We start from the raw sequence: 23681 nt of genomic DNA, 5'->3' as shown, positions 1-23681 counted from the left end.
CGGCCACACTGCGCATGCGTGCCAGATCACCGGTGCGCATGCGCGAAACTATGCACAGCAGGCCGGTGATCGGGCACGCATGCACAGTGTGGCCGCTTTTTTTTTAAATGGTCGCAACTATTTTTTCCCAAGTTCGGGGGGGGGGTTTTGTTCATTTTATTTTATTGATTTTTTTTCATTTATTTTATTCATTTTTTTTTACAAGTTCGGGGGGATTTATTTATTTTATTTTATTCATTTTATTTTTACTTTTTTCATTTACATTACTCATTTCATTTTTGTTTTTACAAGTTCGGGGGGGGGTTTATTTGATAAACCTTTACAGGAAAAAATGCAGAACTTTGGATAGATGGAGACTCCAGACTTTCCGACATTGGAAGGCTTCACCTTCATTCAACAGGTTCCATTGGAGGAGCGTGTAGGAGGGCCAAAGGGACACAAAACCATTTCCTCCATTTAAAAATTTTTACTTTTTTAATATACATTTAGGGTACCCAATTATTTTTTTTTCCAATTAAGGGGCAATTTAGCGTGGCCAATTCACCTGTGCTGCACATCTTTGGGTTGTTGGGGTGAAACCCACGCAGACATGGGGAGAATGTGCAAACTCCACACGGACAGTGACCCAGAGCCGGGATCGAACCTGGGACCTCAGCACCGCAGTCCCAGTGCTATCCACTGTGCCACATGCCGCCCCCATTTCCTTCATTTATTTCCAGTGAGAAGTCTTACAACACCAGGTTAAAGTCCAACAGGTTTGTTTCAAACACTAGCTTTCAGAGCACGGCTCCTTCCTCATGTGAATGAAGAGGTATGTTCCAGAAACATATATATAGACAAAGTCAAAGATGCAAGACAATGCTTAGAATGCGAGCTTTTGCCATTTTAGTCAGCAGCAAACAAGGTAAGAGAAAATAGTGGGTCGTGCAGGTCAGCGGGCGTAGGCCGCGAAGATTGGCTGGCGTGGGTTGCAATGGTCAACCGGCCTGGGCCGCGAAGGTCAGCCGGCGTGGGTCGCGAAGGTCGGCCGGCGTGGGTCGCGAAGGTTGGCCGGGTTGGGTCCCGAAGGTCGGCCGGCCTGGGTCGCGAAGGTCGGCCGGGTTGGCTCCCGAAGTCTGCCGGCGTGGGTCGCGAAGGTCGGCCGGGTTGGCTCCCGAAGGTCGGCCAGCGTGGGATGCGAAGGTCGGCCAGCGTGGGGCGCGAAGGTCGGCCGGGTTGGGTCCCGAAGGTCGGCCGGCCTGGGTCGCGAAGGTCGGCCGGGTTGGCTCCCAAAGGTCGGCCGGCCTGGGTCGCGAAGGTCTGCCGGGTTGGGTCCCAAAGGTTGGCCAGTTGGTAAAAATGGGTCCCCAGAAAAAAGTTTGAAAAACACTGGCATACAGCATAAGCTGGTGATACATGAAATGACACCACTATATGCAAAGAAGTCAAAAATAATACACTGAACACAGTAAAGGTAAGAAAAATCTTTCTCCCCCCCCCCACCCTCCTCTGTATCTTACTTGCTAAACCAAACCTAGCGTAGAAAGGCATGTCCTGCAAGATGTTCCCCATGAATTTCCTGATCTGTGCCCCCCCCCAAAAAATGCCTGACCCCTACCCGCCACTACTGCAGCACGGTGGCACAGTGGTTAGCACTGCTGCCTCACAGTTTCAGGGACCCGGGTTCAATTCCCGTCTTGGGTGACCATCTGTGAGGAGTTTGCATTTTCTCCCCGTGTTTGCAGCGGTTTCCTCCGGGTGCTCCGGTTTCCTCCCACAGTCCAGAGGTGTGCATGTGAGATGTGGTTACGGGGTTAAGGGGGATAAGGCCGCAGAGTGTGCCTAGGTAAAGTGCTCTTTCAGAGCGTCGGGGCAGACTCAATGGGCTGAATGGCCTCCTTCTGCACCATAGGGATTTTACAGATTTCCCCGCTGCCGGGACTACTCAGTGCTGACAAATCAGATTGGCCAACTGCTCTGAAGGTTGGCACTTCCCTTCGCCGAGGGGCCGAAGTCTCAGAATAGTCTTGTTAAAGCCGCCCCAGTCTATGTATTATTACTGCTGGGAGGTGAGCTAGGAGGAGGGCAAGAAGTAACGAGTATAGTTCAGTGTTTAACAGTGAGTGTGTTCTGAAGTAAGTTATGATGATGTCATATCAAATCTAAGTGTATTAGTTTCTTGAAGAACATTCATTATTCATCAAACAGCATTCTTTCCAATATATACAAAGTAATATTCAGTTGGCAGATGCAGCAGCAGGATCTGGATTTGCAAGATAAAAAACACAGTAATGTAACACTTCCAACATCACAACTTCAGCCTTGCACATAAACTGGATCAAAATATCAACAGTTTTCGGGTGAAAAGGTCAAGCTGTAATGCCACAGAATCAAGCACTTCAATAAGCAATGCACAACGGGCCACATGGGAAACGGGCTCCCAGGCATCAGAGGCCAACAATATATATCATGGTGCAAAATGCTCCCGCTGGGAGGGTGGCGGTGGACACGGAATGAGATAGAGGGGCCTGGGAATTTCAAGCAGAGAAGGGAGGGGGTGGAATCGTGGAGAACAGGTTCATGTTGAGAGAACAGCCTGGGAAAAAACTGAGCAAAAGAAGCGGGAAACTCGGAATTCTGTGGAATTCGATGAGCAAGGGTTGCCAGTAGTGACATGGAAAACTTTAAACTATTTCAAAGAACAGGGAAATTATCCTGGTGTCCTTACCAAAATCCCTCAGTCAACATCACAAAAGGGTCGTTATTTCATTGCAGCCTGTGTGAAGTTAGCTGTAGTCTTTCTCTTTCCTACATATTAAAAGTGACTGGACTTCAAAAAACTGTTTAATTTGCTGAATTGGTGGCTGCGAGAGGCGTTATATAAATGCAATGTCTTCTGTCAAGTAATATTTGTCCGTCTCAACGCAGTTCCCAGTCATCAATTCCAGGAGGATTTGTGCCAGGCTCCATGGTGTGTGGGTCCGCAGACTAATCCTGAAGCCACAGGTCCAGGGCCGGGGAGGGTGTTCCCTTGATCCACATCCAGGGTTTCTGCAGCTTCCGACTGTGCTGTGATCTGTTGGGTGCCGCGTGGTCCACTTTGGGCATGTTCCTCCCCTCCACCCATTTCAACTGCTCCCTTCAAATGAGACAGACCTTCAGCCCGTCTTGGTGGTGACCAGAGCCGGACCTTCCTCGGGACTGCCTTCCCAGTACAGGGGAGGAAGCCCTTCCTCGGGACTGCCTTCCCAGTACAGGGGAGGAAGCCCTTCCTCGGGACTGCCTTCCCAGTACAGGGGAGGAAGCCCTTCCTCGGGACTGCCTTCCCAGTACAGGGGAGGAAGCCCTTCCTCGGGACTACCTTCCCAGTACAGGGGAGAAAGCCCTTCCTCGGGACTGCCTTCCCAGTACAGGGGAGGAAGCCCTTCCTCGGGACTGCCTTCCCAGTACAGGGGAGGAAGCCCTTCCTCGGGACTGCCTTCCCAGTACAGGGGAGGAAGCCCTTCCTCGGGACTGCCTTCCCAGTACAGGGGAGGAAGCCCTTCCTCGGGACTGCCTTCCCTGTACAGGGGTTGAAGCCCTTCCTCGGGACTGCCTTCCCTGTACAGGGGTGGAAGCTTACTCGGAAGAAACTTTTAAGATTCTAGTAGGCAAGAGCTGTGAGCAGAATGCTGCCACCTGCGAGCTCTGGACTGACTTTAAGGAAGGGAGCTGTAGGGAAGTGTAATATCTCACATGGACAGGCTGCAGGGAGCTTACCCCAGGTTGGGGTTAAAGTGGATTTTACTCTGCAATTGGCTGTCCTGGGCTATAGGGTCCCTGAAATGCGGAAATATATTCCCAGTACCACTTGTAATAAGGGCAAACTATTCAATAAAAATATTTTTATTGTTCTATTTCTTCAACATTGTAGTTAACGCTGATGATTTTACCCGGATAGAATTACTGAACCTTAACTCTGAATAAATATTGGCAGAGAAAATATCAGACTCCCTCAGGCTGGAGCGCTAACATTTTGTTATCAGGCTCAGTAACCCGCCCTTGACTTCATCTACACCTCCCGCTGCCTGGGGAAAGCAGGGACAGGAGATACAGAAGTCTGAGAACACTCACGAACAGACTCAAAAACAGCTTCTTCCCCACTGTCACCAGACTCCTAAATGACCCTCTTATGGACTGATCTCATTAACACTACACCCTGTATGCTTCATCCCATGCTGCTGCTTATTTAGTTACTTGTATATCTTGTGTTGCCCTATTATGTATTTTCTTTTATTCCAATTTCTTCCCATTTACTTAATGATCTGTTGAGCTGCTAGCAGAAAAATACTTTTCACTGTATCTTGGTACACGTGACAATAAACAAATCCAATCCAATCATACCATGTCAATGCATGTTATTAAAATAACATTTAAAACAAACAGGCTGAATGAACATTTAGAAGCGGGCTCTTTTTAGCTGTCCCTTTGCTTCATAGGAGAGGAGATTGTATTCACTCCGTGTGATCAACTCTGCGCTTTGTGGAGTCTGATGCTCAGGTTTAGTTTTACCTAATTCCAGCGGATGTCTGTTCAGAATGAAGAGCATCCGCGTGTCAAACCCCAACTACTGTGGGGCCCCGAGATGAAGCAGGTTTATTTGTAAGCGGGGAAGCTTTTCCTTTAAGCACTGACCCCGCGGGGAACCCCAGCAGGGGGGCTGGGCTGCTGGTGTTTGGCTGGGACTGTGGAAGCGGGGACAATTCACCAGGACTGGGGAGGGCGGCCAGGTTCCAGCAGACTCCAGCCACTGAGCCACCCACTGGACCAGCACTTCCTACACACACATCAGAAAGAATATTAAAGAATACTTCTGGTCCCACTGCTCCGCTCGAACCTACAACAAATCTGAAAGCTCCCAATGAAATCGGTATGGAATAGAATTTACACATCTTCTCAGCAAATTATTGGAGAGCCTCCCAATTCTGTGATTTCTCACCGAGCCGCAATTGCTCTTCTTCATTCCAGACATGGAAACCTCGGGGGGAAAAGAGAAAGAAAGAAGTGGTGCTGCGATCAGTAACAGAGAAGCCTGTGCTCAAACCCACGTCCTCTCTTGAAGAAGATGCAAATCAGGCTTCTGATGCTGACATCTAAGATGACAGGGAGCTCCCACTCTCCAATAAACTCCTTCTGGGAGAAACCATCGATCGATGGGTCCGCGAGATTGTAGATCATATAAAATACAGTGAATGTGGAGGGGAGTGTGAAGCACAGAGAGAGGGAGAGGAGGAGAGGGACAGAGAGAGAGGCGGAGAGGGACAGAGAGAGAGAGAGGGACAGAGAGAGGTGCACAGAGAGAGGGACAGTGACAGAGAGAGAGGGTCATAGAGAGTGACAGAGAGAGAGGCAGAGGGATACAAAGGGACAGAGAGAGGGACAGAGAGAGAGGGAGAGGGACAGAGAGAGCGGGACAGAGAGAGTGACAGAGAGAGGGACAGAGAGTGGGGCAGAGAGAGAGGGAGAGGGGCAGAGAGTGACAGAGAGAGGGGCAGAGAGAGGGAGAGGGACCGAGAGAGGGGCAGAGAGAGAGAGAGAGGGGCAGAGAGAGAGGGAGAGGGACAGAGAGTGACAGAGGGGCAGAGAGAGTGGGAGAGGGACAGAGTGAGGGGCAGAGAGAGGGACAGAGGGAGAGGGGCAGAGAGTGACAGAGAGAGGGACACAGAGAAGGAGGGACAGAGAAAGGGACAGAGAGAGAGAGCTAACTGCAGCTCACACAGATGGAGAACTCCACTTCAGTCAGAAATGTTACTTGGGTCCCATCTGCTGTGTGGGGTACTGTGAATTGGACAGATGACTATGACAGCGGTGCTGTGAACCTCAGCAGTACGGCCAGCCTGTGGAGCCAGGAGGCCCCCACCCTTAGCGGCGTTGCCCCGAGTGAGCTGCCCCATGTGAGCCCGGACTCTGCCCTCAACCAAGGCGTCAATGTGCTGGTGGGGGCGGTCCTGTGTCTCACTATGCTGGGCCTGGGCTGCACGGTGGAGACCAGCCGGCTGGGTTATCACCTGGGGAGACCGGTGGGAGTCCTGCTGGCCGCCATCTCGCAGTTTGTGATCATGCCCCTGGTTGCCTTCCTCTTGGCCCTGGTCATGTCTCTGGGTGAAGTGGCCGCGGTGGCCGTGCTGCTGTGTGGCTGCTGCCCGGGTGGAAACCTCTCCAACATCATGTGTCTGTTGGTCGACGGCGATATGAACCTCAGGTAAGAAACTCCAGTGCCGCGCTTCAGGGAGCAGGAGCAGCGAGTCAGTCACCTCACAAACCCGCCATCCACATGGAATCCGGCCGCCTGGAAACTACTGAGGAAAATTAATGCAACTGAAAAGTTAAAAACGCCCTCTCCATTTAATGAGCGGGAATAGCATCGGAGCGGGGGTAAGAGGCGAGATGAGTCCGCAGGTGAGGGTGGGAATGGGGTGGGGGTGGGGGAGGGAATGGGATGTTGGTGGGGGAGGAATGGGATGGAGGTGGTGGAGGGAGTGGGATGGGGTGAGGGTGAGGGAGGGAGTGGGATGGGGGTGAGGGAGGGTGTGGGACGGGGTGTGGGAGGGAGTGGAGTGTGAGGGACGGTATGGGGTGGGGGTGAGGGAGGGTGTGGGATGGGGTATGGGAGGGTATGGGGTGGGGGAAGGAATGAGATGGGAGTGAGGGAGGTTGTGGGGTGGGGGTGTGGGAGTGGTTGAGGAGGGTATGGGGTGGGGTGAGAAAGGGAGTGGGGTGGGGTGAGGGAGGATATGGGGTGGGAGCGAGGGAGGGCATGGGATGGGGATGTGGATGGGGTGGGGGAGGGTATGGGGTGGGGAAGTGGTGAGAACGTAGGGAGGGTGTGGGAAGGAGGTGTGGGAGGGGGTGGGTTGGGGCTGAGGGACGGTGTGGGGTGGGGGTGATGGAGGGTATGCGGTGAAGGTGAAGGAGGGTTTTGGGTGGGGATGACGAGCGTATGGGGTGGGGGTGACGGAGTGTATGGTGTGGGCATGAGGGAGGGTATAGGTGGGGCATGGGGTGAGTGCAGGTGCAGGATAGGGGTGAGGGAGGATGTGGGGTGGGGTGAGGGAGAGTTTTGGGTGGGGGTGAGGGAGGGTATGTGGTGAAGGGTGAGGAAGGGTGTGGGGTGGAAGTGAGGGAGGGTGTGGGGTGCGGTGAGGGAGGGTATGCGGTGAGGGTGAGGGAGAGTGTTGGTGGGCGTGAGGGTAGGATGCTGGTAGGGATGGGTAGTGAACAAGAGTGAAGCTGCTGTCTGAGAAACCGGACTGAATGTGGTGAATGAACGATGGGGTCCAAGCTCCCCCTCGATTGAGGATGGCCCTGTAGAAGTAGTGAATAAACCGCAGTGCAGTGACTGGCCTGTGCTGAGCCTACAGACTGTAGCGTTTGTCTAATCTGTTTCTTCTTTTCCTTCCTTTTAGTATAATCATGACTATCTCCTCCACGTTAATGGCCCTGCTACTGATGCCCTTGTGTCTGTGGATTTACAGCCGAGCTTGGATTAATACCCCTGTGGTTGAGCTCATGCCCTTTGGTGCAATAACCCTGACCCTGTGCTGCACTTTACTCCCGATTGGGCTGGGTGTGTTTATCCGACACAGATACATCAGAGCAGCAGACTTTCTGCTCAAGGTACAGTGACCAGAATGTGCAGATTGCAGTGTCTGCCCTCGCATAACTCCCTGTCAAGATTGTTCAAAACCATCGTCTGTTCAACCAGTGCACGCTCAAAAATCAGAAAAAACAGAAAATGCTTGAAAAACACAGCAAATCTGGCAGTGATTGTGGAGAGAGAAAATAGAGTTAATATTTTGAATCCATATAACTCTTCTTCAGACATATGCGACTCGAAACATTAACTCTGTTTCTCTCTCCACCGTGCTGCCAGACTTGCTGAGGTTTTCCAGCATTTTCTGTTTATTTTACTGATTCCAGCATCTGTTGTATTATGCTTTTACTTTAGTGTCAAAAATCAGAAGCGTTCCCCTTCTGAATAAATCAAACAACATAGTAAATCGCATGAAATTCAAATATGGATCAGAATTAGTAAAGATGATTTGATCATGTGAACATTGACAAAAGCAGAATATATATATATATATACATATTAAAAATGACAGTCTGCAATGCCTGCATTTAAAGGCTTGACTCATAGCAGATCTGATATCAGATTTGAGATATCATCTCACCCCCAGCAGACCTGATTAGCTATTCGTCCAACCAGCACAATTACATGGTAATGTATTTTTAGAAAAGTGTCCTAACTAAAGATTTAAATTTTATTGGGACTTGCTCGTGTTTTTATAGAATTTTCTTTCCAATATATTGCCGATTTAAATTGACACATGGAGACTTCAATTTAGTCCAGTGGGATTTGCAATACAAAAGTAACAGGACAAATAGATCTTACAATATTATGCCACTTACCGGTCTCTCAAAAGACCTGTGCTCTCAAACCCAACTCATCGAGTGAACATTGAGAGCAGAAAGCACAGATAATTGAGATCTGAAAAAAACATTTGACTTTTTGGAAACACTGAGTGGGTCAGGCAGCAACAGTGGAGAGAACAAGCCAGTTAATGCTTTGTGCATGGACCCTTCTTCGAAAACAGTTTTGGAATTTTGGCCAGTTGCATTCACACTCTGCTTTGTCAGGGGGGAGCTGCATACATTTATATGCTTGGCGAATGGAAGTGTGACATTTAACTCCCCAACAGCTAATCGTTCATCCTGGGAAGAGTGTTTTGTCACAGTATTAAAACACTCCGTACTAGTTTTATAAGATGCCTAGGTGACCCAAAGGATTTTTTCAAACATGTTTTTGACTGTTGTGTGAAATTCAAGTGGTGTGAAATAGCACTTTAGGAGAGGGTTCATCCCTGCTTTGCTTTGATGTGTTCAGAAGTCATTGTTGGTAACAATTCCCATCAATGTGCATCAAAACTACTTTGCACCAATGCAAGAGATGGTGCTCTAACATAAATTTTACCTGAGTACAATTACTTTAACTGTAGCTCTGTATTAACCTCCTTCAAATGAGTCCTGCGTCAGGTCTCAATCACAATTGTCTGGTGTGGAAGTCTAATATATTAAGTGCAAACAAAGATTTAAACATAATGTTAATATTTCCTTCACTGTTGAGAAATACCAAGAACAATACCAAAGTTTATACCAAAGGATAGAGTACCAATACAGATTGTGTCACTGACTCGGGAGGTTGTGAGTTTAAGAGCCATGACAGATTGTCTGCATAATTTCTGCTGACATCCAGTGCAATTCGTGGTTCTGTCCTTTGGATAAGATTTAAAGAGATACACTATCTATTTATGTGATTCTGGTAAATAACACTATGTTATCTTAATGGTTGATATAAAAAACTACTGTAAAAAATCTCACCTGCCTTTGAGTGGTGTTCTCCTGGCTGGAGGTTATTGGGAATAAAAAGCAAAATAGATATTCAGGTCAGTGCATTACAATTGTTTATAAGGCTCAAAGTTCTCTTACTGTAAAGTGGTTACTTGGTTCAAACCTTTATTTGGAGACTTCTTCATTTCACTTCCACATGGGGTAAACATAACTTCTGCTTTTTCTAAAACATTGCAATTGCAAGTTTCATTTCTGGACTTTACTGAGAAATGTGTGTTTAACTACATCATAAAGCCATTTTATTCCTTTGATATTACCACTTCCACGATTAATAACAATAATAACCTTTATTATTGTCACAAGTAGGCTTACATTAAGATTGCAATGAAGTTACTGTGAAAATCCCCTAGTAGCCACATTTCGGCGCCTGTTGAGGTACACAGAGGGAGAACTCAGAATGTCCTATTCACTTAACAGCACGTCTTTCGGGATTTGTGGGAGGAAACCGGAGCACCCGGAGGAAACCCACTCAGGCACAGGGAGAACGTGCAGACACTGCGCAGACAGTGACCCAAACCGGGAATCAAACCCGGGGTCCTGGTGTTGTGAAGCAACAGTACTAACCACATTATGTTAGAAGTTTATAATTTTCCTGAATTCATTATTAGAAAATCTGGTAAATACTACCATTGTTTATTGTGAGTATAAATAACATACCCTACTCCAAAAGCTTTGAAGAGAAGAAATTGAATGTGGCGCAAGTGAACACTTCAAAGTAACCTACAGGATGGAAATCCTCAAATGCCTATATCACATAGCTACAGAAATGGGAAACTGCATAGATTCAAATGGTATATTAGTCTCAACAATAATCTCTTTGTAGAAAAAATGAAAAAGGCTACAGCTATTAGGGGCTTAATGAGATCATGCCTGGAAAACTGTATATAGTTTTGGTCCCCTCACCTAAGGAAGGACATACTCCTGAATGGAGTGCGATGAAGATTCATTAGATGGATTATAGACATATCCTCTGGGAAGATATTGAGTAGACTTGGCCTAAGTTATCTTGAATTAAGAAGAATATGAGGAGATCTTGTTGAAGCAGACAGTGTAAAATTCTTAAGGGGCTTGATGGGGAAGATTCTGGTAGAATGCTTCCCCTGGTTGGAGAAACTAAAACCTGAATTCCACTTTCAGAATAAGGAGTCAGACTTGCAAAACTGAGAAGTGCAAAAGTTTCTTCACTCAAGTAGTGGTTAACCTTTGGAATTGGAATATCCCAGAGTTCTGGATGCTCCGTCGTTGAGTGTGTTAGAAACAGAGATGATAGATTTTTGAATGTTGAGGGAATTAAGGGATAATGGGGATTGTATATGAAGGTAGATATGGGGTATGGGTGACACGGTAACACTGTGGTTAGCACTGTTGCTTCACAGCACCAGGGTCCCAGGTTTGATTCCCGGCTTGGGTCACTGTCTGTGTGGAGTCTGCACGTTCTCCCGTGTCTGCCTGAGTTTCCCCCGGGCGCTCCAGTTTCCTCCCACAAGTCCCAAAAGACATGCTGTTAGGTGAATTGGACATTCTGAATTCTCCTTCAGTGTACCCAAATAGGTGCCAGCTGTAGTGTGGCGACTAGGGGACTTTCACAGTAACTTCATTGCAGTGATAATGTAAGCCTACTTGTGACACAAATGAATATTAATTTTTTTTTAAATAATTTTTATTGAAAAATTTTGAATTTATACAACAATAACACACCATAGTAAAATACCAAAAATAACAATAATATTAGCAATCATAAACATTTGCCCCACCTCCATGAACAACACAGCATTTTAACAGCAATGCAAATTAACACAATATTAAATTACAGAATAGAAACTACAATAAGGAACACCTCCCCCCGGGTTGCTGCTGCTATTGACCAAGATACCTATCTTTGAGCCAGGAAGTCCAGAAAAGGCTGCCATCGTTTATAGAACCCTTGTATTGATCCTCTCAGGGCAAATTTGACCCTTTCCAATTTTATAAATCCCGCCATGTCACTGATCCAGGTCTCCATACTTGGGGGCCTCGCATCCTTCCACTGTAGCAGGATCCTTCGTCGGGCTACTAGGGACGCAAAGGCCAGGACACCGGCCTCTTTCGCCTCCTGCACTCCCGGCTCTACCGCAACTCCAAACATCGCGAGTCCCCACCCTGGTTTGACCCTGGATCCAACCACCCTCGACACCATCCCTGCCACCCCCTTCCAGAATTCTTCCAGTGCTGGGCATGTCCAGAACATATGGGCGTGGTTCGCTGGACTCCCCGAACATCTGGTGCACCTGTCCTCACCCCCGAAGAACCTACTCATCCTAGTCCCGGACATGTGGGCCCGGTGCAGCACCTTAAATTGGATGAGACTAAGCCTCGCACATGAGGAGGAAGAGTTGACTCTCTCCAAGGCATCCGCCCAAGTCCCGTCCTCTATCTGCTCCCCAAGTTCCTCCTCCCATTTAGCCTTCAGCTCCTCCACTGACGACTCCTCTACCTCCTGCATTACCTTATAGATGTCAGACACCTCCCCCTCTCTGACCCACACCCCCGAAAGCACTCTGTCCATCGTCCCCCGCGAGGGCAGCAGAGGGAATCCCTCTACCTGTCGCCTAGCAAACACCTTTACCTGCAAGTATCTGAACATGTTCCCTTGGGGAAGCCCAAATTTATCTTCCAGTTCCCCCAGGCCCGCAAACCTCCCACCAATAAACAGGTCTATCAATTTACTGATGCCCGCCCTTTGCCACCCCCTAAATCCCGATCCTTGTTCCCTGGGATGAACCGATGATTGCCACCCAGTGGAGCCCCCGATGCCATCTCCACTGTCCCAGATTCTTAGGGTCGCCGCCACCACCGGGCTCGTAGTAAACCTCTTAGGGGAGAGCGGCAACGGCGCCGTTACCATGGCACCCAGGCTCGTACCTCTACATGACGCCATCTCCATTCTTTTCCACGCCACCCCTCCCCCCTCCATCACCCATTTACGTACCATTGACACATTGGCCGCCCAATAGTACCACAGAAGGTTGGGCAGCGCCAGCCCGCCTCTATCCCTCCCTCGCTCCAGGAACACACTCTTCACTCTCGGAGTCCCATGTGCCCACACAAAGCTCAAAATACTGCTAGTCACTCTCCTAAAGAAGGCCCTGGGGATAAAGATGGGCAGGCACTGAAAGAGGAACAAGAACCTCGGAAGCACCGTCATTTTGACGGACTGTACCCTCCCCGCCAACGACAATGGCAGCATGTCCCACCTCTTGAACTCCTCCTCCATCTGATCTACAAGTCTGGTGAAATTATGTTTGTGAAGAGTCCCCCAGTCCCTGGCCACCTGCACCCCCAGGTACCTAAAGCTCTCCCCTGCCCTCCTAAGCGGGAGCCTACCAATTCCTTCCTCCTGGTCTCCAGGGTGCAGCACAAACACCTCACTCTTGCCTAAATTTAATTTATAACCTGAAAAGGTCCCAAACTCAGCTAGCAGCTCCATCAACCCCGGCATCCCTCCCACCGGGTCCGCCACATACAGTAACAGGTCATCGGCATACAACGACACCCTATGTTCCGCCCCACCTCGCACCAAGCCTCTCCACCTCTCTGAATCCCTCAACGCCATCGCCAGCGGCTCGATTGCCAGTGCAAACAACAAGGGGGACGGGGGCAACCCTGCCTGGTCCTCGGTAAAGCCGGAAGTACTCCGACCTCCTCCCATTCATGGCCACGCACGCCATCGGGGCCTCATATAGCAGCCTTACCCATCTAATGAACCCTTAACCAAATCCAAACCTCCCCAACACCTCCCATAGGTACCCCCACTCCACTCTATCGAAGGCCTTCTCCGCATCCAGCGCCACCACTATCTCTGCCTCCCCCTCAATCGCCGGCATCATGATGACATTCAACAATCTCCGCACATTCGTGTTCAGCTGCCTTCCCTTCACAAATCCTGTCTGGTCCTTGTGCACAACCCCTGGCACACAGTCCTCTATCCAGATGGCCAGGATTTTTTGCCAGCACCTTAGCATCCACGTTGAGGAGAGATATGGGCCTGTATGAACCACACTGCTGGGGGTCCTTGTCCCTCTTTAAAATTAATGAGATCAGCGCCCGCGACATCGTCGGGGGCAAAGTCCCCCCTTCCCACGCTTCATTGAGTGTCCGCACCAGTAAGGGGCCCACTAGGTCCACAAACTTTTTATAAAATTCCACCGGGAACCCATCCGGCCCCGGTGCCTTCCCTGACTGCATCTGCCCGATCCCCTTAACTAGCTCCTCCAGCTCAATCGGCGCACCCAACCCCTCCACCTTCTCCTCCTGCACCTTCGGGAAAGTAAGCCCGTCGAGGAACCTCTCCATTCCCCTCCTCTCCCCCGTTTTCTCCGACCGGTACAGTTCCCCGTAAAAGTCCTTGAAGACCTCATTCACCTCTACCCCCTTCCGCACCACATTCCCACTCTTGTCTCTCACTCCAGCAATTTCCTTAGCCGCATCCCGCTTGCGGAGCTGATGAGCCAGCATCCTACTTGCCTTTTCACCATGTTCGTACACTGCCCCTTGTGCCTTCCTCCACTGTGCCTCCGCCTTTCTAGTGGTCAGCAGATCAAATTTAGCCTGCAGGCTGCGCCTCTCCCCCAACAGTCCCTCCTCTGGTGCCTCTGCGTACCTCCTGTCTACCTCCAGCATCTTTCCCACCAGTCTATCCCTCTCACTCCTCTCGCTCCTCTCCCTGTGTGCCCGGATGGATATCAGCTCCCCACGAATCACTGCCTTCAGGGCTTCCCAGACCATCCCCACCTGAACCTCCCCCGTATCATTCACCTCGAGGTACCCCTCAATACTTGCCCGGACCCTCCTACACACCTCCTCCTCCGCTAACAACCCCACATCCAACCGCCACAACGGGCGCTGGTCCCGCACCTCCCCATCTCCAACTCTATCCAATGCGGAGCGTGGTCGGAGATTGCAATGGCCGAATACTCGGCCTCCTCCACTCTCGGAATCAGTCCCCTACTCACCACGAAGAAGTCTATCCGAGAGTAGACCCTATGTACGTGGGAGAAGAAAGAGTACTCGCGTGCCGAAATGAATATTAATATTATTAGAAGATCAGCTATGACCTTATTGAATGACAGAGCAGGCTCGAAGAGGGGAATGGCCTACTCCATCACTTATTTCTTATGTAAATTGGTAATTATAAACAGAGATCTTTTTTCATTATGTTATGCGGTTGTGAATATGTATAATCAGCTGTATGATTGAGTTTTCATTGTTGGAAGTATTGCATTCCAGTGTAGTTTAAACAAATTGTAACCTCAGTTCCACTTAAGGGCTATGATGTGAGATATGTGCAGGGTTTTAACTTTATAAGAAACAGTCCCATTTTGTCATGATCATTAAGTTAGGGCCCCAAAAGTAGGATAATTCCAGGGAAAAGTCAGAATGCCTTGGATCATTGCAATTTTGGAGTGGGTTGGGAAGCAGCTATGTGATGCTTGGCATAATTTTTAAGTATTCCGAATGTTCCGGCTATCCCCACAAAAATCTTTCATTCATTGCCAGTTTCTTCCATTTCTCCATTCCGTCTTTTCCTTTAATAGCCTATTTATGTTGACTCCACAGAGAAACTGCTGGATTTTCCAACTTTCCCTTTCCCCGTGAGTGGACTGACTGGCAGCTGAAAATCACTTCTACTGCAACTTTGATCTAGCCTTCGCTGAGCAGCTGTTAAACAATCTACCCTATTTATTTATTTATTTTCCCTTGAAGTTGGGTATTTAAAATTGCAGTCATTGTTGTTGGTCTTTTGTATTAATGCATCCCAAATCTAATTGAACTTTATTATCCTGTGATTAGTTTTGTCTTTGGTGACGTTCCTCGTCTGCAAAGTGTATTACACGGGTCACTAACCATTACCATATCAAGATGTGTGTGCATTGTACCTTATGGCTTCACTTGAATCAGTCTGCATTATATCGATATTGAAACAAGTTGTATTTGATTGATTGAAATCTCCCATTAAAATTAGCTTTCTTTTCACATATCCTCATTATTTTCCATCTAATTCTGACCTGACCGTTTTTTACTCACCTCTGATGTTGGCTTTACCCCATCAAAGGAGTTTAAATTAAATTGGATTAATACAGTATATTTTACCTTTGAGATGAATGCTTGAAGTACATACCTTTGTTCAGTTTTCTAGCACCTGCAATTTTTTAATAATGCAAATTTATAATGTTCTGAACTATCAGTTAAAACCCAATCCAAATGTGTCTATATGCACTAGTTCTTGATTTGTATTCAGTGAGTTTCTCTATACAACATTTATCATCCCCAAAAATTCTTGGAGCTTAAATGAATTCTGGGTTCACAGATGATAAGGGACATCCCCAAAAATCTTAGCATCTTACAACCATATTGAGTGCGCTGTTAATGCCTGATCCCTCATACAACATTTATTGGAGCCTTTGTGCCCAAATTAAATCCTGTCCAAATATAGAGGGCAACTAGGGATTGGCAATAAATACTGGTCCAGCCAGGAACCCCCACATTGTGTAAATTAATTAAAAATAATACACAATTTGCAATTTTTAGGGACATAGAACCAGGAATATGCTCAAGCCTGTTCCATCATTCAGTGAGATCATAGTTGATCTGTGAACTAACTCCAATGACCTGCATTTTCCCATATGTCTTAATTCCTTTGGTTAACAAACATCTATCAATTTCAGATTTAAACTGAACAATTGAGCTAACATCAATGGTCTTTTACGAAAGAAAGTCCCAAACTTCTATCACCCTTATGTGGAAGTGTTTCCTAATTTTACAACTAAAAAGACTGGCTCTATTTGTTAGATATGTCTCCAGGTCCTACTTGTTCCCCTTAATATCTTTGAAACTTCAATCGTATCATCCCCCAATGTTATAAATTCCAGACATTTTTAAAAACATTACTATTTCACAGGATGTGGGCCATCCCTAATTGTTGCCCATCCCTAATTACACTTGAGAAGGTGGTGGAGGACTGTCTTCTTGAACTTCTTCAGTCCACATGGTGTATGTACACCCACAGTACTGTTAGGAAGGGACTTTGACCCAGCGACAGTGAGGGAATGGTGACATACTTCCAAGTCAGAATGCTGTGTGGGCTGGGAGGGGAATTTTCAGATCCCATGTATCTGCTGCAATCATCTTTTTAGGTGGCAGGTTTGGAAGGTGCTATCAAAGAAGGTTTGACGAGTTGCTGCAATGCATCTTGTATATGATACACACGGCTGCCATTGTGGGCTGGTAGTGAACAGAGTAAATGTTTAAGGTGGTGGATGGGGTGCCAATAAAGTGGGTTGTTTTGTATCAATGGTGTTCAGCATCTTGAGTGATGTTGGAGCTGCAGCCAAGATGAAGGGAAGGTCATTGATGATACAACAGGTTATGCCTGAGGAACTCCTCCAGTGATGTCCCGTGACTGAGCTGATTTGCCTCCAACCATCACCACCATCTTCCTTTGTGCTAGTTAGAATTAAATGCAATGGAGAGCTTCCCCCCCGATTCCCATTGACTTCAATTTTGCTCGGGCTCCTTGATGCCATACTCAGTCAAATGCTGTCTTGATGCCATTATTTTGCTGATGATGGAGTAGATAGATTGGGTGGCAATTGTCAAGATAAGATGTGTTATGGTCAGGTCATACATGGGCAATTTTTCACATTGTTGGGCAGATTGGCTAGGGGTATGGCTTGTCCTGGAATATAAGTCTTCAGTATTACTGTTGGGATATTGCCAGGTACCTTTGTCCATGTATACAGCCTTTACTGTGTCCAGTGCCCTCAGCAATTTCTCAATATCACGTGGAGTGATATCGATTTGGCAAGACTGCAATCTGTGATGTCTGGGGCCTCGGGAGCTGACCAAGGTAGATCATCCACTCAGCACTTTTGGCTGCAAATATTTCATCCATCTCTTGTTCACAGATGTGCTGGACCCCCCCATCATTGTGGATGGGCTATTTGTGGAGAGACCTCCTTTGGTTAATTGATTGTCCAACATGATTCACGACTGCATGTGGCAAAGCTGCAGAACTTAGATCTGGTCCGTTTGTTTTGGGATTACTTAACTATATGCATTGCATGCAGCTTCTCCTGTTTGACATGCAGGGAGTCCTGTGTTGTAGCATCACCAGATTGTCACGTCATTCTTCGGTATGCCTGGTGCTGCTCCTGGTGTACTGCCCTAAACTTCTCATTGTGATGATAGTGCCCACTACATGATAAATGGTATCCTCAGTCTGTCAATGGATTTTGACTGCACAAGGTCTGTGCACTAGTCACTCCCATTAATAGTGTCGTGGACAGATGCATCTGTGGTAGATTGGTGAGGGCGAGGGCAAGTAGGTTTTCCATCACCATTTTCTGCAGGTCCAATTGAGCAGAATTTCCTTCAGGACCTGGTTAGTAGTGACAGTCACTGTTGATGAAATCCCACAACCAGAGTACATATATGACTTGTGACCCTCAGTGCTTCTTCCAAGTGGTATTCAATATGAAGCAGCGATGACTCATCAGCTGAGGGAGGATAGTAGGTTGTAACCAGCGAGAGGTTTCCTTGTCTGATGCCATGAGATTTTGTGGGGTTTGGATTCAATGTTGAGGACACCATCTTCCTGACTGTATACCACTGTCCTGTCATTACTCAGGATGGTGATGGAGGTGTCTGGAATAATACTTGTATGTTCCTGTTTGACATGCAGGGAGTCCTGTGTTGTAGCATCACCAGATTGTCACGTCATTCTTCGGTATGCCTGGTGCTGCTCCTGGTGTACTGCCCTAAACTTCTCATTGACTCAGTGTTGATGGTAGCAAGGTATGCTGTTGTGATTTCCAGTGCCTAGTTTGATGCCAGGTGGTCTGTCATTTTCTAATTTGACTTTTCTGCCGTGGTTTGGTGAAGCTGAACATTTCAGAGGAGTTAAGAGTCAACTTCATTGCATGGGTCTGGAGTCTCATGTAGGCCCGACCAGGTAAGGATGGCAGATTTCCTCTTCTAAAGGAACATTAATGAACTGGATGGATTTTATGACAATCTGATAGTGTCATGGTCACTATTACTAAAACTGACTTTTAATTTCAGATTCATTAATTAATTGAATTAAAATGTCACCACTTGCTATTTTGGACTTAAAGCCATGACTCAAAGCATCAGCCTGGCTCTCTGGATTTCTGATCCAGTGACATTAGGAAGGGAGATGGTGGCATGGGGCAAGTGCAGTGCCCAGAATCACTCACAGTACTCCTGGTGTGGTCTGCCCAGAGTTTAGTATAACTGAAGCACAACTTTCCTCACTTGTAATCTCTTCCATTTAGGTGTAAAGGTCAACATCCAAGTCACTTTGGACCTGTGCTATTTCTAGCTTTTTGCCTTTCAGGCAGCATTCTGCCGCATCCTTTTTAGATTCAAAGTGGCTGACCTCCCATTTAGAAAATTAATGTGAAAATATTTAAACTAGTAAAAAGAGTAGAATTTGCACATGGTGAAATTATTTTAAAAACAATCTTCCTTTTCTAGGTTTCCTTGTGGTCCTTGCTGGTCACTCTGATAATCCTCTTCATCCTCACTGGCATCTTGCTGGGACCTGATCTACTGGCCACCATCCCAGCTTCTGTATACCTGGTGGCTGTACTGATGCCGCTGGCTGGATATGTCGCCGGTTATGGTCTAGGCGCTCTCTTCAAATTACCTCCAAACTGCAAAAGGACAGTTTCTTTGGAGACCGGTTGTCAAAACGTCCAACTCTGCACAGCCATCCTGAAATTAGCCTTCCCTCCCCAGGTAATTGGCGGCATCTACATGTTCCCGCTGCTCTATGCTTTATTCCAAGTTGCAGAAGCTGCCCTGTTTGTTCTGGCATATAAAATCTACACAAGAGGCGAGTTAGACACCGAGCCGGCAGACCAGGATGATGACACTGATATTTCATACAAGAAGCTCAAGGAGGAAGAGCTGACTGATTCAGCTTATGGAGCAGTGAGTAGGAGTGAACAACGTGCTGTCATGATGGAGCCCACTGCCAGCGATAGGCAATAACAGTGAATAGCAACGAGCTCACACTAGTTTCACCACTGCCCACTAAACCTGTCATCGCTCATTGATCATTAATCTTGACATTGTCACATACTCTGTGCGATTCAGTGTCTTTTGGGGGAAATGAATGTAATGGAGTTCAAAATTAATGAGATTTAACGAGTAGTTTTGAGTAAAAATGTAAATTTTTGCAAGCTGCCGGGTTTAAATGATTGCTAATCTTTAACATGTCAAGAAGTGAATCCTCCAGGACACAGTTGTGTATCGATATACTCCACCTGCTGCTCGAAAACCTGTTGATGTTTCGTGAATAAACTTTAAGGAGACGTAATCTATGTTCATTTACAATATTTCTAAACTAGCAGAGACCCGCAATATCTTGGAATTCACTAGAATTAGCGGAGCCACAACGTAATGTACCTTCCACAACACCTTTTATTCTAATTGCCATGTTTTGTTCGCTCATTGCTAATAAAAGTTGCCGAAAAGCCGTGAGTGGAGCTTGTTAAATGGACTGATTTAACTAATGGGACTTTGCAAGTGGCTGGTTTGGGTGGACTATTTAAACAGAGCAGGGGAGCCAGCCTCAGCCTGACACTATGGCTACCTTAGGTGAAGATGCGTTTGATTATATCTACTCACAATATAATCCCTATTCTTACCAATACATAAGCAGCCGGCCAAAAGGATCTACCTGGAGACAGAGGAATTATTTAAGCAACTATGGTGACCCCAGCGAATATTTCGACAATTATCAACGGGCTCAGCTTAAAGCTATCTTATCCCAGGTGAACCCCAACTTGACCCCGAGACTGAGAAAAGCAAACACCAAAGATGTGGGTGTTCAGGTTAATCCCAGAACCGATGCGTCTGTGCAATGCTCGCTCGGTCCCAGGACCCTGGTGATGATGACCATGCGGCGCAGAGGAGCAGTCAAGCGCCGGCCTTCAGTGCAGGGCAGCCAGGCCAGCATGCCCAAGAATGTCCGCTTTCGGAGGACCATGGCCATCTACTCTCCCATCGTATCTCCCAATCTGAACACCTTCCTGTCGAGGGGGGAGCCGCGGGCTGTTGGCCAAGCTGATCCCAGAGGGCCAGCAGAGAAACCTCAGCAGGCGGCGGTGGCGGGAGAGGAGCCAGTGGCGGTGGGAGAGGAGGAGCCGGTGGCGGGAGAGGAGCCAGTGGCGGGAGAGGAGGAGCCAGTGGCGGGAGAGGAGGAGCCGGTGGCGGTGGGAGAGGAGGAGCAGGAGCCAGTGGTTGTGGCGGGCGAGGAGGAGCCAGTGGTGGTGGCGGGTGAGGAGGAGCCAGTGGTGGTGGCGGGCGAGGAGGAGCCAGTGGCGGGAGAGGAGGAGCCAGTGGTGGTGGCGGGCGAGGAGGAGCCAGTGGTGGTGGCGGTGGGAGAGGAGCCGGCAGTGGCGGCGGAAAGGACATCCGAGCAGGTGGAGGAATGTGAAGAGAAGGGAACTGCAATTGTGGACGGTCCAACTGAGCCACCCGAACAGCCCGAGGATCCAGCGACAGGTGAAAACGAGCAAGACTCTGGAAACGTGACTAAAACCACCCCAAGAGAGAAACGTCTGAGATTTCAGGTGAGTTACTTTCTCGTGTCTCGTTCCCCCCCGTTCCACCCCCTCCCGTTCCATGTGAAATCACAATAAAACTATAGGCTCAACGGGTCTGGCAGTATCTGGAGAGAGATTTAATGTTTCATTTGGAGTAAGACTATTAATCTGACCTGGTAAATGACTAACGTCGATATAAACTATTGGGCATTGCGAAGAATAATGAATTTCGTCTTTAAATCGCTAATACTTCCGACAACAAATTGCAAAGTCCAAAAATGTGCAGTTTAGGTGGACTGGAAATACTAAATTGTCCCTTCGTGTTATTAGGATGGGGAGGGGAAGTGGGTGCAGATTCGATGGGCCGAATGCCTCCTGCACTGTTAAGGATTCTAATGATACACCTTTTAACATGGTTAAACGCCCCAAGGTGTCTTGTATCCAGGGCCATATATGGCGAGATTGGGGCATAATAATTTAAACTAATTGTCTTGGTTAAAAAGGCATGATATTCTCGTGGGATATCTGATATATATTTCTCCAAAACAAAGTCCTGCACAATCTAAATAGTTGAACACGATTTTCATCGTCCGTTTAAAAGTGCACCTTTAGGAGTAGCAGTTGAGCTCCAGTTGGCTGTCCGGCTTCAATAACCATCAAATCAATCAGCAATTGTCACCTTGAGTAACCTTCCCCTGCCTCTTAGGCCGATCACCACTTGCCATTTAAATAATTGGGGGAAAACCTGGAACATTCCCCCAGTAGCTTTGGCCGGTGATTGGGAAAGAGTAAGCCCGGCATGAGTAGCACCAGAAACACTTGTGGCACAAAACTAGTCTCGGGACATGGTGTCGACTAAAGACCTTCGCCATCAAGGGGCCAACTTAATTTAGCTGCGACCACTTCACTGCAGGCTGGATGCAGCAGCTCCATCCGGAGTCTAAACTGGCTGCAGATTAATTTGGGGCCACTTGGTTGGGCGCGGTTAGCAATGAATACACGTGTGCAGTTGGATTGCCGATGTGTCCTAAATGCGTCTACACTTTAATTTTAGTTCCTCGAGCAGAAATACGGATACTTCCATTGCAAAGATTGTAACGCTCGCTGGGAGAGTGCTTACGTTTGGTGTGTCCAAGGCACTAACAAGGTAAGTGTGAAAAGGTTGGTTCAAAAAAAATATATGTAATGTCTTGAGAATTATCTACATCATGCATCTCCTTGATGGACAGGTCTACTTTAAGCAGTTTTGCAGAACCTGCGAGAAGGCCTACAACCCTTACCGTGTCGAGGACATCACCTGTCAAGTAAGTAGCGCAGGAAGCACACAGCCTGTGTAGACGTTTACTGAGGAGGATCCAGCATCCAGACAGTGAGACTTGTTTTTTCCTGCCCATCAGACCTGCAAACAGACAAGATGTACATGTCCTATCAAAATGCGCCACGTTGACCCAAAGAGACCACATCGCCAGGATCTCTGTGGGAGATGCAAAGGCAAACGGCTCTCCTGTGACAGCACTTTCAGCTTCAAATATATCATTTGATTTCGATGGTAGCGTTGATTTCTGCAAGGACTCTTAAGTTAATGGAATGCAGGAATTGACTTTTTTTCTTTTTGGTTTATTTAAACGATTGCACAGAGCTGAAGGAAATAAAGTGTGTAAAAAAAAAAAAGCACGTTTCTCTTGTCATCACTTGAAATGGGGACATTGCAATAAGCAATGTCTGAAGATTAAAATCCTTCCTAACCACTTTCAACAGCCCTGGGTTAATAGTCTTAGGACTGAAGTCTTTGATTAAATAGTCTCAGACAAAGGAGGAGAACCATAAGCAAAACTGGCATAGGCACCTTCAAGAATTCCTTTGTAAATGTCCAAACATGAAGCGATAAAAACGTATTGGCACTTGTTTAAAAGGGAGCAGGAACTAGTTTGTGGTGACTTAACTTTTCTCTGGGCTGACTAGTTTGTTAATTTTTCTCTGGGCAGTTTACTGAACTTTCACTGTAAAACACATCAGCTGAATTTGGCACATTTTATTGGAAAACCTTGCATTCTGTTCAACATTTTCCCAACCTTCTGTCTAGTTAGCATAGATTAAGTGATTCCTTTCATATTAGTCAAGCATTGGCACATTGCGATACTTTATATAGGTGGCTCTCAATGCAGTTGGGTTGAAGGTAGCTATAGCTCAATGAGCTTATGATGAATTCCTGCATGACTCATTACTAGTTTTGTGACTAAAAGTGAGTGGTATTTTAATGGAATATATTCCAATGTAATGGATGTAACAATGTTCCTTTTTTTGAGGAAATAATGGCTTGGGTGAATCCATCTGCTAGTACTGTATTGGTTTTTAATAAGTGAATTTTGATGACATAGGTCTGCCTTTCCATTCGTCTAGTGTCTACAGTTATACAACCCTACCTCCTGGGCAATCTAGAACAAGTCGACAAAATTACGAGTGATAGACTGGTTAATAGTCAAAAGCTTTTTCTCCTAAGGTGGAAGACTTGTAATTCAAGGGGGAGGTGGGGAAAGAGTTATGGTGAGATGTGCAGCGTGTTCTTCATGCGAACAAGACGCTGGAATGTGCCAACTAGGGGTCTTTTCACAGTAACCTTCATTTGAAGCCTACTTGTGA

The 23681-nt window shown here is 47.2% G+C and overlaps 3 protein-coding genes across 4 annotated transcripts in view; 2 read left to right on the top strand and 1 right to left on the bottom strand.

The window, feature by feature from the left end:
- The window catches only part of LOC119962931 (peptidoglycan recognition protein 1-like), a 28353-nt gene extending 18813 nt beyond the window's left edge, over positions 1 to 9540 (bottom strand). Inside the window, exon 1 of one of the 2 annotated variants that reach the window (XM_038791231.1) lies at positions 9400 to 9540. The gene's annotated coding sequence lies outside the window, so the exon portion shown is untranslated. The remainder of the gene's footprint in view (positions 1 to 9399) is intronic. The other variant, XM_038791230.1, reaches the window with a different exon arrangement.
- On the top strand, positions 5681 to 19971 carry slc10a4 (solute carrier family 10 member 4). The gene is made up of 3 exons (XM_038791228.1): positions 5681 to 6220; positions 7425 to 7635; positions 18964 to 19971. Exons 1-3 carry the CDS (start codon positions 5739 to 5741, stop codon positions 19480 to 19482), a joined length of 1212 nt encoding a protein of 403 aa, XP_038647156.1. The 5' UTR covers positions 5681 to 5738; the 3' UTR covers positions 19483 to 19971.
- Positions 19952 to 22712, top strand: zar1 (zygote arrest 1). Its single transcript, XM_038792965.1, has 4 exons — positions 19952 to 21068; positions 22096 to 22188; positions 22271 to 22345; positions 22439 to 22712. Exons 1-4 carry the CDS (start codon positions 20079 to 20081, stop codon positions 22580 to 22582), a joined length of 1302 nt encoding a protein of 433 aa, XP_038648893.1. The 5' UTR covers positions 19952 to 20078; the 3' UTR covers positions 22583 to 22712.
- The last annotated feature ends 969 nt before the right edge of the window (positions 22713 to 23681 follow it).

The sequence above is a fragment of the Scyliorhinus canicula genome, chromosome 3 (genome assembly GCF_902713615.1).
Source record: "Scyliorhinus canicula chromosome 3, sScyCan1.1, whole genome shotgun sequence".
NCBI lineage: Eukaryota > Metazoa > Chordata > Chondrichthyes > Carcharhiniformes > Scyliorhinidae > Scyliorhinus > Scyliorhinus canicula.
The sequence above is the reverse complement of the archived record's forward strand: the minus strand, read 5'-3'. Positions and strand labels throughout refer to the sequence as shown.